The sequence below is a fragment of the Excalfactoria chinensis genome, chromosome 6, assembly GCF_039878825.1.
Source record: "Excalfactoria chinensis isolate bCotChi1 chromosome 6, bCotChi1.hap2, whole genome shotgun sequence".
Lineage (NCBI taxonomy): Eukaryota > Metazoa > Chordata > Aves > Galliformes > Phasianidae > Excalfactoria > Excalfactoria chinensis.
Genome location: NC_092830.1, coordinates 35613373 through 35627502, shown reverse-complemented (window position 1 = coordinate 35627502; position 14130 = coordinate 35613373). Strand labels below are relative to the sequence as shown.

General features: G+C 40.2%; 1 protein-coding gene across 2 annotated transcripts in view; it reads right to left on the bottom strand.

Annotated features, from left to right (window-relative positions):
- The window catches only part of DOCK1 (dedicator of cytokinesis 1), a 229115-nt gene that overhangs the window by 23218 nt on the left and 191767 nt on the right, over window positions 1–14130 (bottom strand). For both annotated transcript variants that reach the window (XM_072339424.1, XM_072339425.1), the window contains exons 41-48: window positions 13006–13147; window positions 12754–12832; window positions 12209–12293; window positions 11001–11087; window positions 7217–7393; window positions 6498–6581; window positions 2021–2158; window positions 675–820 (exon numbers count right to left, since the gene is read on the bottom strand). In XM_072339424.1, coding sequence (XP_072195525.1) covers window positions 675–820; window positions 2021–2158; window positions 6498–6581; window positions 7217–7393; window positions 11001–11087; window positions 12209–12293; window positions 12754–12832; window positions 13006–13147 — 938 coding nt within the window. The remainder of the gene's footprint in view (window positions 1–674; window positions 821–2020; window positions 2159–6497; window positions 6582–7216; window positions 7394–11000; window positions 11088–12208; window positions 12294–12753; window positions 12833–13005; window positions 13148–14130) is intronic.

The following is a 14130-nucleotide window of genomic DNA, read 5'->3' as shown; positions in this document are numbered from 1 at the left end:
TCTAGCACATCTCTGCAAGTTAGCAGCCCTTCAGGAGGCTTTTACAACACTGCTGCCTTGGTCAAATATTGAGTTACTGGATTGTGAATATTCCTGGGGGGAGGAGGAGAGAGAAGGAAGTTCTGAGGCTGTGTGGAAAGCTCAGGAAGAAAACAGATTATTTCTTCTCAGGGATGTGACTGCGAGACAGGGCTTATCAACAGAATTCCCAGTTCTCATGTGAAATATCTTGATAACTCTTGAAGTACAATCTTGCCATAAGCAGCTTTCCCTCTGGCAGCAAGGGTGAGAAGAAATGACTGAGCAGGCAGCTAATCCCTTCCTTCTCCTTAGCCTCACCTGTTTAGTGCTACGAGACAGGCTGAGCTCATCTCACCACGTACTTTGCAAGTGATCGGTTCCAAACAATTACATTCCCAATAGTTCAAAATGAGATAACTTACCTCTTGTTCTGTCGGTGATTTTTGTTGAATGCCTGGGGGCTTTGTTTGAAAGAGTACCAGAAACAGCATTACATCTATTTTTGTTTATATACATATATACGGAGAGAGAGAGGGAAACATTTCTATCTTTTTCTGTTGGCATTTTGCCTGCGGGGTGGTGACAACCCTAAAGCCTAAGATTTGCACACCAAACCTTGCTTTATAAGACAGCCCTGCATGGTCGATCCTTACCCATCTGAGCCTGGCCGAGAAGGAGTGCTGTCCGAGGAGATGGATGACACTGAGGCAACTGACAGAGGTCTTGAAGAGGATGGCATCGTGAAAGACCTCACCATGGACCTTGGCCGACTGCCTCGTCTGTCATCTAGGCTGGAAGGCTACGATAAAGGAGTATATGAGAGATGTGAGTTTACATTTTAAGTCACGGTGTAGCTGACATCTGGCTCCTAAAGTAATGCAGAAAGGTTCAAGGGTTTTATTTCCATGTTATATTAATGACACATTATGTTTCACAACAAGGAGATCAATCCTAAGGAAAATACCAGATGAAATTTTCCTGGTTTCTTTCACTTTTCAATATTAAACAAAAAACCCATCCACACCAGTAAGAGGAGCTTTAAGTCAAGAGAGCCAGCTGACAGAGTGACATTCAAGTGAAGAAGAAAATATATGGAAGGCTTATTTTTTTTTTCATGCAGACAATTTCAGCATTCTGAATATTTATACAAGCTTTGTTAGTCATTAATAACTGATATATGCATAAAATAATTGAACTCTTTCAGTCAACAAATACAAATCTCACGCTGTTTAATTACAGGTAGATTTTCCACCCTGTCAACTACTGGCAAATTGACACTGTACAAAGGAGACAGAAGCGATAAAGCTCCATCAATCCTGACTATTCTTACTGGTGGGCAGAGCGAAATGAGGAAGATAACACCACCTGTGTGTGAATTTCCAGTCATCTCTCTGATGATGTAAATGTGTATTACTGAAGTGACTGACGTGCAAGTATCATTAATGCCAGTTACTTCTGCTCTCCTGGGGAATAAATGATTGTTTGATCTTTTCTCTCCCTAAGTGTATTAAGAAGAAGTGACCTAAAGGACTACTAATGGAACAGCACGTGGAAGGACACTATAAAGGCTGGCAAGCTCCACATAAGATCTCAGTGTCCCAAAAGTCATTGCTATAGAAAAATGAAATCAATCTCTGAAGGAGACATTGTCAGTTCTTCCATTAGATGAAGATAAACCTAAGTCCAGCAGTCTTCATGCACTGCTAGGATGGAGCAGTTCCTTAAAAACAGGATACCAAAGGATCATCTTGGTTTTCAAGGAACCAATCCAATTCAGAAGTCATTCGCATGCTTGGAAATGGAAGTACGAAGGCATTCCACACATCTACAGCATCCATTCATTATTTAATGAACTGATGGGCTCAAGCGATAACTGCAGAGAACAACCAGGCAACCCTGCATCAACACTGCTTTCTTAATGAGTGAAAAATAGAGACTGAGAAATGCAAAGTTGCCTGCAGTGCAGAGAAATGCCCAATCTGTTTGAAGCGTGACTTACCACAGCTCGGACACCATACTGCTTCTCAACTTTGTCCTTCAGCTGCCTGAAGCAAGCCTCCATCCGCTCATGGAACGGCCGCAGAGCCTCCGTCACCTTCTCACCATGAATGCGGATGCCCTCGGCCAGGAATGGGATCTGCAAAGCACAACATGCAGCCCTTAGTGCACGGAGTCCTTCCCGGTTGATGGTACAGGCAAAAGACCCACGTTTGTTTCAAAAGGAGGGAAAAGTCTTGTGGAATAGCAGCGATAATAAAAGCCATCATGCATGAAGCACAAGCAAGAAGTCCATCATATACAACTTCCTTTTGGATTGTTACCTGCAGTCCTTTGGAATGAATATACCCACAGTTCTGCCCCACACTCATACACTGGAGGGACAGCTGAATTTACCTGGCAGCACAACTATTCCTATTAGGCCACATTCATGAGCTCCTTTACACTCAGCTCTTCCAAATGGCAAACAGATGAATGACGACTCGCACACTGGGTTATTAAAACCCCTCCTCTCCCAGGTTCAAAGAGAATAAAACCTTGAAGGGGAAAATAATATTTGTGTGCTTTCTTTAGGAAATGCTACCTCTAAAGCTGCAAACAAGCAGCATCCCTGGACAAGTATGTATTGCAGAGTAATACTTATTAATAAATTATATAGTTTTATATACTGAAAGCTACATTTCTCCTTAGGAAAAAAAAAATGTATATACATGTTTGATTTTCTTTGGGAACAAAACAGGAGAGGAAAGATTAAACTAGATCTTTTCTGTAACTGAAAACAATCGTTTCTATGCAGGGCTTCTGTCACAAAATACCCATGCCAACACGGGTTTATATAATTAGTTCACAGTGTGGAGGTGTAGCTGACCTTTTGAAATGTTTTAAGAGAGACATCTTCATTCCCACAGCAAGCCAGATATACCCTTAGAGTTCTCTATCTGCAGCTTAGGAGAAATATTTCCTCTTCCAGGTCCGCTGCAGCCCACACAGTGCTCTGACTCCGAGTTAGGTATCCTCTGCAGCAATCAAGCTAAGAGGCTGCTTCTTAATAATTCATAATTAAATCAAAATACTGATTAAAAACAGATTTTTCTCATAAGACTGAGCAGCAATCAGAACAAGTAGCTTTATTAGTAAGGAGAATAATAAAGACAGACAAACTGCAGATGAACAAACTCAAGAACTGTTATCGAGATGGCTCGATGGTTTGGGCACCATTTAAATGGACACCATCTCCTTTCCTAAAATACACCCAAGACAAGCCTCGGCACTGACAGTAGTTTTTACTGCTGCCACTGTGTTCATGGCTGCATGGATTGGCACTCTACCGAATTTAAGTCATAACTTGGAAAACTTCTCTGCTCAAAATAAGCAAATGAATTTCAAGTCGCTCAGCGTTACCGGGCCCCATTCTGACCCTGCTGTTTTGAAAGGGTGAGTGGTCGCAGCGTGCATTTATTTAAGGGAACCCGCTGACTTTTCAAATGGGATTTGTTTTAGAAAATCAAATGGCCAAGATGAAGCCCAGGCGGGGTGCAAGGCTCTGGCTCGGAGCTGATTTTTATGAGCATTAATGAGCCTGTCCCATGAAACCGGCATCTCAGATTTAAAAAGTCAAGGGATACGAAGCTGAGGTCATGGGTTGGAGTAGGGGAAAGTCCCAACCTAGGGAAAAACTGAAGGTGGTAAGTAGGGCTGCTCCTCCGGTGTACAACAGGCTGAGGAACACCAGAGGGGAAGGAAGCAGCAAAGGTTGCATTGTGTAGCTGGACTGGAAAACAAGGAGGCAAATGAGAAGGGAAAGCAGCTCAAAATCTCATTTCTGCCACCAGTCTCCATTTGTAGACTTGAAAACTGCATTGCAACTTAATATTAGTCCCTGATTGCTTTGTTTCTTTATTTCTTTTCCCTTTAAAATCTTGATCTGCTGCCAAAAACCTTGCACGAGGTACATGCATTTTCATTAATTAACAGCTTAAAATCTCTCATAATCTCAAATATCACACAATAACAGAATGGCCTGGGTTGCAAAGTCCCACAGTGTTCATCCAGTTCCAACCCCCTGCTATGTGCAGGGTCACCAACCAGCAGCCCAGGCTGCCCAGAGCCACATCCAGCCTGGCCTTGAAACATTAAGTATGCTTGTGAAGTTCAGGCTGTGAATGCTACCATTCTTTTAGCAATGTAGAAAGAGCATCAAATCTTTACGAAGTTTTTTTACGCTGTAAACACATCAGTTAAACACCGAGTGACCAACGTCTGTTATTCGTTTCATTATCATAAGCAGCTTGAAATGATACAATTACATGGGAAATAATTTTTCAAGGCAGAAAGGATGGAGATGGGTAAAAATGGACTTTGCTTTAGTAGTGATATTTATATGAAAACACAGTGGAGAGAAACAATGATTTTAATTAAAATCATGACTGTGTAATTAAAATTTATGGGAATTATAAAGAGGACAGTGCATGAAATGCAAAGCACAACTGAGACAAAGGCAGGGGAAAGGCTAGAAAAACTGAATTTAAACAGTCAGCTGATAATATGACTGTCAGACTATTTCATATACCCAGATTGATTTATAGAGCATAAAGAAAATCTCTGTGTGATTATAAAACTCCAAGAACCAACATTATTGAGAAATGAAAACTCATTTTGGCTTTCAATCACTGTCAAGTCATCGATGAAAACAAACCGCTGCCTTCGTTTGGAATGTTTCCATAACAACTCGCTCATTACACCAGCTCCCCACCCCGCTCCCATCAAGTTATGATGTGTTCTGAGCACTGACATTATGTTGGAGGTATTTAAGCCTTAGGATACACTGAACGTATACAAGACTAAGCGCTGACTTCCATTCAGAAATGACTGCACCTTTTCAGATAGATAAAGTAGTTTCTTCTGATCACTTTGCTCCATCTTGCTGCTTCTTTTTTTCCCCACAGCACTGATGGGATATTACGCACTTAAAACTAGGGTTTAATTAAAAAACAAGGTGATTAGGCTTGATGTGTATTTTCAAACAGTAATACTATTTGCACCCGGATCACCAAAGTGAATCTGCACTGAGCGTGTGCGGAATTCATTTGAAGTGGTGCTATCAGAGGCAAAGGGAGAGGGCTGACATGAAGTCAGTCTACTGGGATCAAATTATTTTCCTCTATAGAACTTAAAGCTCCTCAAATCTAATCTTCTGTAAAAGCTCAGAGGAAAATGAATAAATAAATATTTTTTCTTCAGACCCAAAGAGTTTCTATTCAGTGGCAGTTTTCTGGCCTTCAGAGGGTATTTTCTCCTCTTTCATTCTTTCTTTCCTTTTTAAAATGTATCTATTTTTTTTTTTTCTGAATTCTCTATCTTTGGTTCTGCTACCTTTAAAATTGAATCCTATAGAAATGTAAATTATTGCCTCTATTATAAAAATAAAATTGAATATAAAAAGGCAACGATGTACTTTGTTCTTCTAAGAGAAAAAACAGAACCAGCCATATTGGTACCTCTTCCTGTTATCATAAAATTATCTTGAGACCACTGGAAAATGTCCAGCATATGACTTTGGAATAAAACAGGACAGGCTTCCTGTTTGCCTTGCAAAATACTCTTCAGTACATACAAGTGTTGTTCTTTATGCAAGAGGGTTCCTGCTTTGTTTAAGGCACTGAACTGGAAATCTGCGTTCTCTTGCTGGTTCAGAAAACATTCATCTGCATGATCTTATATTTTAATCATTTCTACTCCAACAGGCCACCAAGAAAACATCAGGTAATTCCACTCTATGATGTGGCATTTGTGAATCATGAATATCCTTGTATCTATATCTATCTATACATATCACATTATTGAATATTATGTTGAGTTATACAGCAAATGAAGCGATGGCTCCAGCATGTCCACATTAGTTTTACTATACTAAACATAAATCAGTTCTCTTTTATTCTCATATATAGTATTCTGTGCTGAAAGGTACTGTGGATGTACATAAAAAGGCTTACAAATGTAAAAAGGTTTACAAGTAGAGAACATCTTATTGGGAGAAAGAAGTGAAATTGGGAAGAAATGCTCTACCAAAGCATGTGCATTGGAGGGATTCAGTGTTAAACATTTAACCTGAATGTTTGAGAAAATGTTTTAAAAATCAGGCTTAGAAAGTCAAAATGCAAAATCTAATTGCCATGAATGGCAACCAACGTTATTACCAAATGTTTTCTTGTTTGAGCAACATGAGACATTTTCACTGTATTATGGTTGGAAAAAAAAGAAGTAAGAAAAAAAGGGGGAATAAAAAGAGGTAAATTGTATTGGTTCCTTGTGGGTTTATCTAATGACAAATGATGCCAGATCCGAAAAGATGAACTTCAGCTCAAATTCTAAGTCAGTTTTACATGACAAAGAATCAGAATAAACAGTTTGATGTCTGAATTTTCTCAACAGTAACACTACATTGCTTTTGTATGGCCAACGAGACTTGGAATCCTTACCTGCCAAGCTATCAGGTCCTTCAGTTTTTCAATCTTGTCGTGATCTTCCGGATGCTCGTGCATATATCTTTCAGTAAAAAAAGCCTGGCCAAGAGAGAAAAATGAAGTATTTTATCTCAGAAAATGAATCAGCATCTACAACCATGGCAAGATTACCTGCAGCAAAGATAAATGAGTCAGCCCAAAAGTTCTGCAAGAGAGAGGTAGTAGCTATAAATACAAATGGGAAACCTAGGAAAGGATGCATAATTTATTGAAGTTTTAAGAGTCAAGCATCAGTCTTTCACAATCAGCAAAGCAGGTGGATGAGCACATGGTAGACAAGAGCAAATCTCATGGGCAACACCACAGAGGACTCTTGCTCAGCACAGCTGAAGTTCACTCAGAAATTCCTGCTTCAGGGCTGATGTCCAAGCGCTTGAGAGCACACACTGGAAATGCCATCAATCTCACTTTGTAGTTCTAGCAAGCAATTGTCTGCCCCATCCCTATGTAAGCACTCCTGAAGCCAAGCGGATCATCCTTCACTTCAAATTTAGAAAGGCCAAAAAACGTATCCACAAATATCAGAAATTCATAACAGAGTTTTAAGCAATGTTCTCCAGAGCATTTACTGGGGGAGGCTCACAAAGTGTGTTTACACACATAGACAGTACTAAAGAAGAGGTGCAGAGCTTCCAAGAGGTGAACTGCTGCAGGGCAGCTCAGTTTGATGTTACCTTCTCATAGTTGGTGAAACCTCCCATGACTGCAGGATCCACAATGCCGTTCAGTAGCATAGAGAGAGGGTTAATGGGTAGATTTGGATCATTTAAATGCTGTTGGACCATATTATTGATCTTATCATTTGTTAGCTGCATGGTTTCTATTGCATTTTCCAGTGGACTGATTTCAACCTAAAATAAAAACAAAAGGATGCTTTAATTAAGGAGCAGAGTTTTTAACCTGCTACGGAACTGGTTGTCCATCAAAACACCGCATTTAGAAACACTCCCAGAAAGTTATTTTAACAGATAATTAACATTAAAGGGTAGCTTCAGACACTGTCAGAATCATGAAGGTTGGAAAAGGCCACTAAGATCATCCAGTCCAACCACCGACCCATCAGCTCTATGCCTACTAACCACATCCGCACTTAAATGTTTGGTGTCTATACAGTACATAAAATACTATCTCTGGAGATACTGAGATAACTGATAAAATAATATCTGTAGAAAAAGTTAAATGCATTTCGTCGCTGTAGTACAGATTACATCTCAAAGCACAACACAGCAAAACATTTAGAAAGGCTCTGACAAGAATCATGTGAGGTTTTGGGAGGATTATGGAGAACATCACAGATTATGGATCAGTGAGTTTTAGCGGCACGAAGAATCCAGCTTAATGTAACAGTAAGAAAGAAATGATGACTTAATGTGGATTTCCTGATGGAAAATGTAATCCTAAGAAGCTCAAAAATCAAGAAGGTATTTTTGCAGTGATTATTTTGGTACGTATCCAAGGAAATGGAGATTAACATGCTGAAGAGATGGCTTCTGCGCTATCTATGGTGCTTTTTCTCCATGGCGTTCCATTTCCTTCTTCCTAACTTAGATAATGGGAGTAAGAAATTTTAACAACGTGTAGACTTCAATGAAGAGAGATCCTCAGATGTCTTAATGGGGATGAATTAGCTCTTATACCGAACTAAACTTGCTTTATTTTAACTGACGCATCTCCAACTATTATTTAAGAGATCGCTGCATCTTTCCGAATGACAGCTGAAAGAAAAAGTATTAAAATATTTAAAATGTTACTAAAATAGGCAGATTTTGTGAATAAGCTCGAAATGACTAATTAGCAGGGACCCACAATGCAGATAGTCCTCACTGGAAGCCTTAAGTCATAGCCTACTTACATTTAAAAAAATATATGTGGTAGGAATAGAAAAGGAAGGTTAATTGAGGCCTACAAGGAAAATGCAAGTGTATATTTGATTACAGCCTAATTTACATAAATGCAACATAAACAAAGCAGCACTTCTACCTGGCTATCAGTTGCTAACCCAGTTTTGAGAAGCACTTGTAATCAAATCTCTTTCGTTGTTCCTCTTACACCTGCCATGTGATTACATCAAGGGTGTCTTCATTAGCATTTTTAGAGGTGGATAGTTCTGCAAGGCGGGCAGCAAGCTGGGTTCCTCTGCCACAGCCACAACCCAGAGCTGAGAAAGCACCAGCTGACCACTGCTCAGAGCTGAGTCTGCTATCAGCAGCGCTTGGACAGGGAGGATGAAGAACCGTTATGAACATCGTATGCTAAATTTAGGATTCTGTCATTTTTACTAATGGGCTTATGAGGAGGAAATAATGTGTTGATGAACCATTGCTTTCAATGCTCTCCGATATCTACAGAAATCAGCACTCATTGAGCTGACTGACATCTTTTTTAACTTCTCTGTATCAGTAATCGTGGCTTTCTTTCCAAGCCTCCCTTCTCTCCATGCTCCCCTTTATTTTTCCAATGCCGAGCTGCAGCTCCCATCCTACTACTATATGCTTCTGGGCACCAGATCTTCTTGAGAGCTGCTCATTAAAATATACACATACTTGTGAACTCTGAGCTTTGTAGTAAAGGTAGTTTGCTATCTCTGTACACTACACCATCTATTTATGGCAAAGAAAAATGATGTACTCATACACTGCAATGCTTTAAAAGTTAAACATAAAAACACAGAGATTAATGCTTGTGCTTTTTAACTACGCATAATTCAAAGTACAGCTTCTAACTCAGTGGCTGCCTCAGCAGTTTTTTACCCTATGACTATTTGTGTCCAGCTAAACCAAATCAGACACGGAAGAATGAATGCATACAATGAATTCCTCGTTGGCAGCCAGCAGACTGAGATGGTTTAGTTATGAGTTCTCAGAAGTAATTAATAAACAAAAACCGACCCACAAACAGACTAAGGGAAATTCTGCATGTTTCCATTGTTGGCGTAACACAACAAACTGCCTTTAATAAACGACTTGGTTCCCCCTTAGTGCTGATATGATCTCACCTCTTCCTTTAAAGATACTCTGGTTTGATCAGTGGAATACGAAATGTGCAAAAGCTGCTCTAATTCACTGCACTTAGTAAAACATCGATAATATTCGTATCCGTAATCCAAATGTAGCATTACAGGCATGTGCATTCAGTGGCCGTTGCTTCCAGCATCTCAGCTGACAGGGATCTTGAAGGAAGTCAATACCAATTCTGTACCAGCTATGGCAGTGTTGGGTCAAAAGTCACCCCTTGCTGTCTTCCCATGTATTATTAAGGCCCATTCTGGTATCATTTTCCAACTACGTGACTAATGCGATCCTTGCTTACAAGAAGCACATAGAAAGCTCTCACAAAGGGTTTATGTACATGACAGTGACAATCACAGTGCTCAAGGTGCACATACACTAAATGCTCGCCTATCAGCCTGTAATCCTGCCTCATAAGGAAAAGAGACTTCCATCAGATTTACCAGCCTCTATAAGCAACACTCTTTGCAAGGACAAAGATAAACACTGTCCTCCCTACCAGGATTATACTGAAAATACAAAATATATTAAAAATTCAGCACGTTTTATTCAGATGCCCACGACTGTCAAACATCACATTCATATTCTGTTACTATAGATACCATAGTAATTTTCTGCCTTACTTCTGATCATCTAAACACAACCGTCCAACATAACCTCAATGGAGCAATGAAAAAGGTTTTAATTAATCATATGCAAATTGTTCTTTTCCTTTAAAAATAAGCCTCACGAGAGAGAATTTTAAACTGTGGTAACAATGCTTTTATTGCTACTTAAAAATTACAGCTGCATGAGAATAATTTAATCTTTAAGGCACTTAATGGATACATCTTATCTAAACAGTTTAAATGGTAGAACAGAGGAACGCCTATTTTTGAGCTGCCTGATGAGGTTGCTAGGGTGTATTTTAGCCAACTATGGAAATGAAACAAAAACAATATTTAATTGCAAATGCTAAGAACAGAAGTAACGCAGACACATACAAAGCACTCAATTTGTGGCCTGTTTTGAATCCATCACAATAAGAATACCAAAATTCCCCTTTGCAAAATTCAGATTGGTTTCATTTTCATGTAGCGGGGTTCTCCTGCAACACCTCCATTCCCTCTTTGAGGCATGTAGCTTAAGCCACAGGCTGCAATGGCTCACCTGCTTAAAGCTGGAAATGCTTTATAGAAGTACTTCAAGTACTTTATCAAACCTTACCCTAAAGGTCCGGAAGGTTTAGCATGCACTACCCCTGTATCAAGAGTGGAAATCATTACTTTAGTCACCCCTAGTCAATAATCAGCATCCTCTGCAAGCAGGTTCCCCTTGTCTTAGGATGTCAGATACAGTCACATTGATTGCTCGTTCACAGAAGCAGTGTCACGCAGAAACATAAATGCTCCCCGGCTGTATAAAAGCCCCACTCTCCCGTGTAACCTCAATAAAGCCAAATTGATCTCACCATGAAAACTGACTTGACTTCAAACCACCTCAGAATCCCTGGTAATTTGTATGCTGTCACATAGATGGTTCTCTCAATCCACATATTCTGCAAATAAAATGCACACATCGCGTTATCAAACTGATAGCCGTTATCTTAAGAAAGACTTAGAACATTATTACCAGGCAAAAGACCTGCAATATGACAGACATTACGAGGCCAGAGGGAAATTTCAGATGAAGTCCACACATCACTTTGATGCGAGCAAAGTGGAGCTCAGTCTGTGGGAAACCAAGTGCTCGGTATTAGATTAGAGCCTGCAACTTAAAGAAAACCAAGTTCTTCCCTTAAAATAATAAGCTAATGTGTCATTTCTTAAATACTGCTACTACTACTTGACTACTAACTACACCTACTGGTACTGTGAATAAATTGGTGTCCATAAAAAAAGGGCAATCAAATTGATGTAGCCTGTTCTAAACATTGTGATGAATACAAGCTGTGCTCAAAGGGAGTTTTATTGACCATTAGCTGAAACATATGGTTTTGTAAAAAACTGCATTGCTGCAAAAAAGACTGTTTTCAGTAGATGCCCTGGTAGGGTTTTCATAGCATAGGACATTTGGGCAAGAGATAGCTATATTTCAGCTGCATCATGAAGCTCCAACCCCCCTGCCACAGGTAGGGCCACCAACCTCCATATCTAAATACTAGACCAGGCTGCCCATGGCCCCATCCAACCTGGCCTTGAACATCTCCAGGGATGAACGGGGCATCCACAGCCTCTCTGAGCAGCTGTTCCAGCACCTCACCATTCTCATAGTAAAGAATTTCCCCCTGATATCCAACCTAAATCTTCCCCCCTTCAACTTAAAACCACTTCCCCTTGTTCTGCTATTATCTCCCCTTGTAAAGAGTTGGCTCCCCTCCTGTTTATAGGCTCCCTTCAGGTACTGAAAGGCTGCAATGAGGTCACCCTGCAGCCTTCTTTTCTCCGGGCTGAACAAGCCCAGCTCCCTCAACCTGTCTTTGTAACAAACTAAATACAGCTTTGTCTATTTTTCCTGCTGCTATAAAACAAAATGTTTCTTTAAGAATTGAACTATGAAACGTAATCAAATCTGAACTCTGACTATACATTTAAGTAAACAAACCATAACAAATACTTCAGATTATCAAAACGCAGGGGAATAAACAAGCAAAATGCTCAAATTAGGTTTTTCTTTTACCGCAAATTCATTGTCTGGGTTTTTCTCTCCCTTTCGAACGGGCCGTGAGTACTCAAACCGCTGGACTTCATTCACTCGATAGAAACTGGAAAAGGGGAAGAGCACAGTCAAAATCAGTTGGTATCTGTTTAGGATTTGCTGCTTGACTCTACTAGAAAAAAGCTTATGTGTAAGTATCCAACATTTACGGATCAGTTTTATCCCGTGGGTTTGACAGAACCTCTCCTAATATGAAGAATATTCATAAAACGTGCTTGTATCCCTACACTCCCTGGCCTTGTATATGCTCAAAATACAACCAGAAGAATCATAGAATTACTCAGGTTGGAAAAGACCTTCAAAATCATTGAGTCCAACCACAACCTGACCATCCTACCCTACCTCTAACAGCCCTCTGCTAAATCAGGTCCCTGAAAACCACATCCAAAGAGGTTTTAAACACATCCAGGGATAGTGACTCAACCACCTCCCTGGGGAGCCCATTAAAAACTGGTCTTAGTGCTACAAAGAAGACTGATTAACTTGGCAAAACTGTCAGAACCCACCTCACGATTTGTTCCGACACTGGCTTGTGGAACTTGGGTGGCAAATCAAGCTTTGGTTTCACAGTAAAGCACTGGATATCTGAAAGGATGGGTTAAGAACTGAAAAGACAATCTCCAAGCTGCAGCACAGGTAGTTTCACAGGATCACAGTGAAAGAACAAGATTAACATCATGCACCAATGAAGGCAAATTGCAGCAGCCTGCTGCCCACAAACACCCCACTGCAGGAGCTGCCCTGCAACCCAAGGATACACTGGCCAGAGGAGCTTTTGATCTCATCACCCGGTGGAGATGTTGTCTTCATTTTCTCTGCATTAGGAAACTGAGTTAACAACCTCGCTTCGAAGTCTTCTCGCCGCTCGTACTCTTTTCCCCGGTAAATGAACACTTTGTTCTGCAAACAAATAGAGAGGTGAAGCCCCCATACCAGAAGTGAACTAGGGTCTCAGAAGCTTTGCCTCCAATGATGGTCAGAGAGACACTTTAACACTGTGGTATAATCAATACATTACAAATATTCCACATCTATTCAAGAGAGCACAGGTGTTTCGCCATAATGGTCTTGGTGTTGAGATCCCCAAGCACAGGCTTATCTTTAGGTTTGGGTAGAGTGAATTCAATGGGACCCAAACACATGACTTCAAGGGGCTATAAAGTAGGTGGCCCCTGAAAACATATTAAAACAATGTCCATCAAATCCAAGGCCTCTCTCTGTCATTCTTTTCATCTACCTACCTTGCATAGTTAATGGTGGAATGGACATAAGTAACTGAATTAGGCTTTTCGTATTACTACATTTACTAGAAGGTACTACTAATGTCAGGAAGCAAGAATTACACAGGAAAGCACAGAGATAAAAGAATGCCATTTTAGAGGTAAATGACTGTTAAGAAGACAGTGGGTGCTACCAGCCATCATGCATCGCTGTGAGCAACTGCATGGGACACAAAATTTCACTTGTGGCAGTGAGTTCCTTTGCAAAGTTATCCAGGTCTTTATTGCATGTTCACCGCTTTGGAGATTCCTGCTAATACAAGCCTTCCCCAGAGGAATATTATAAGGGAATAAATGCTCCTTGCATGGTAAAACCCAAGAAATCATTAACAAACATTAAAAATAAAAATAAAAATCTTATTAATGTTTTTCTTGCTTAAAATATCACAACTTTCCTGTCTGACACTTGATAAAGTACATTATGCATACATTACTCTACATGTACTTCCAGCACCACAATCATTCTCACGTTTTTCACATCACATCTCTTTAGCATCAGCCTTTTGATCCCATACCCACATCAGCTTACACAGCATCATGCATTTGCATCTGCTGCTGACATATGGTTGTGTCAGTTTGCAGAACTGCACTCCATACGCTGCT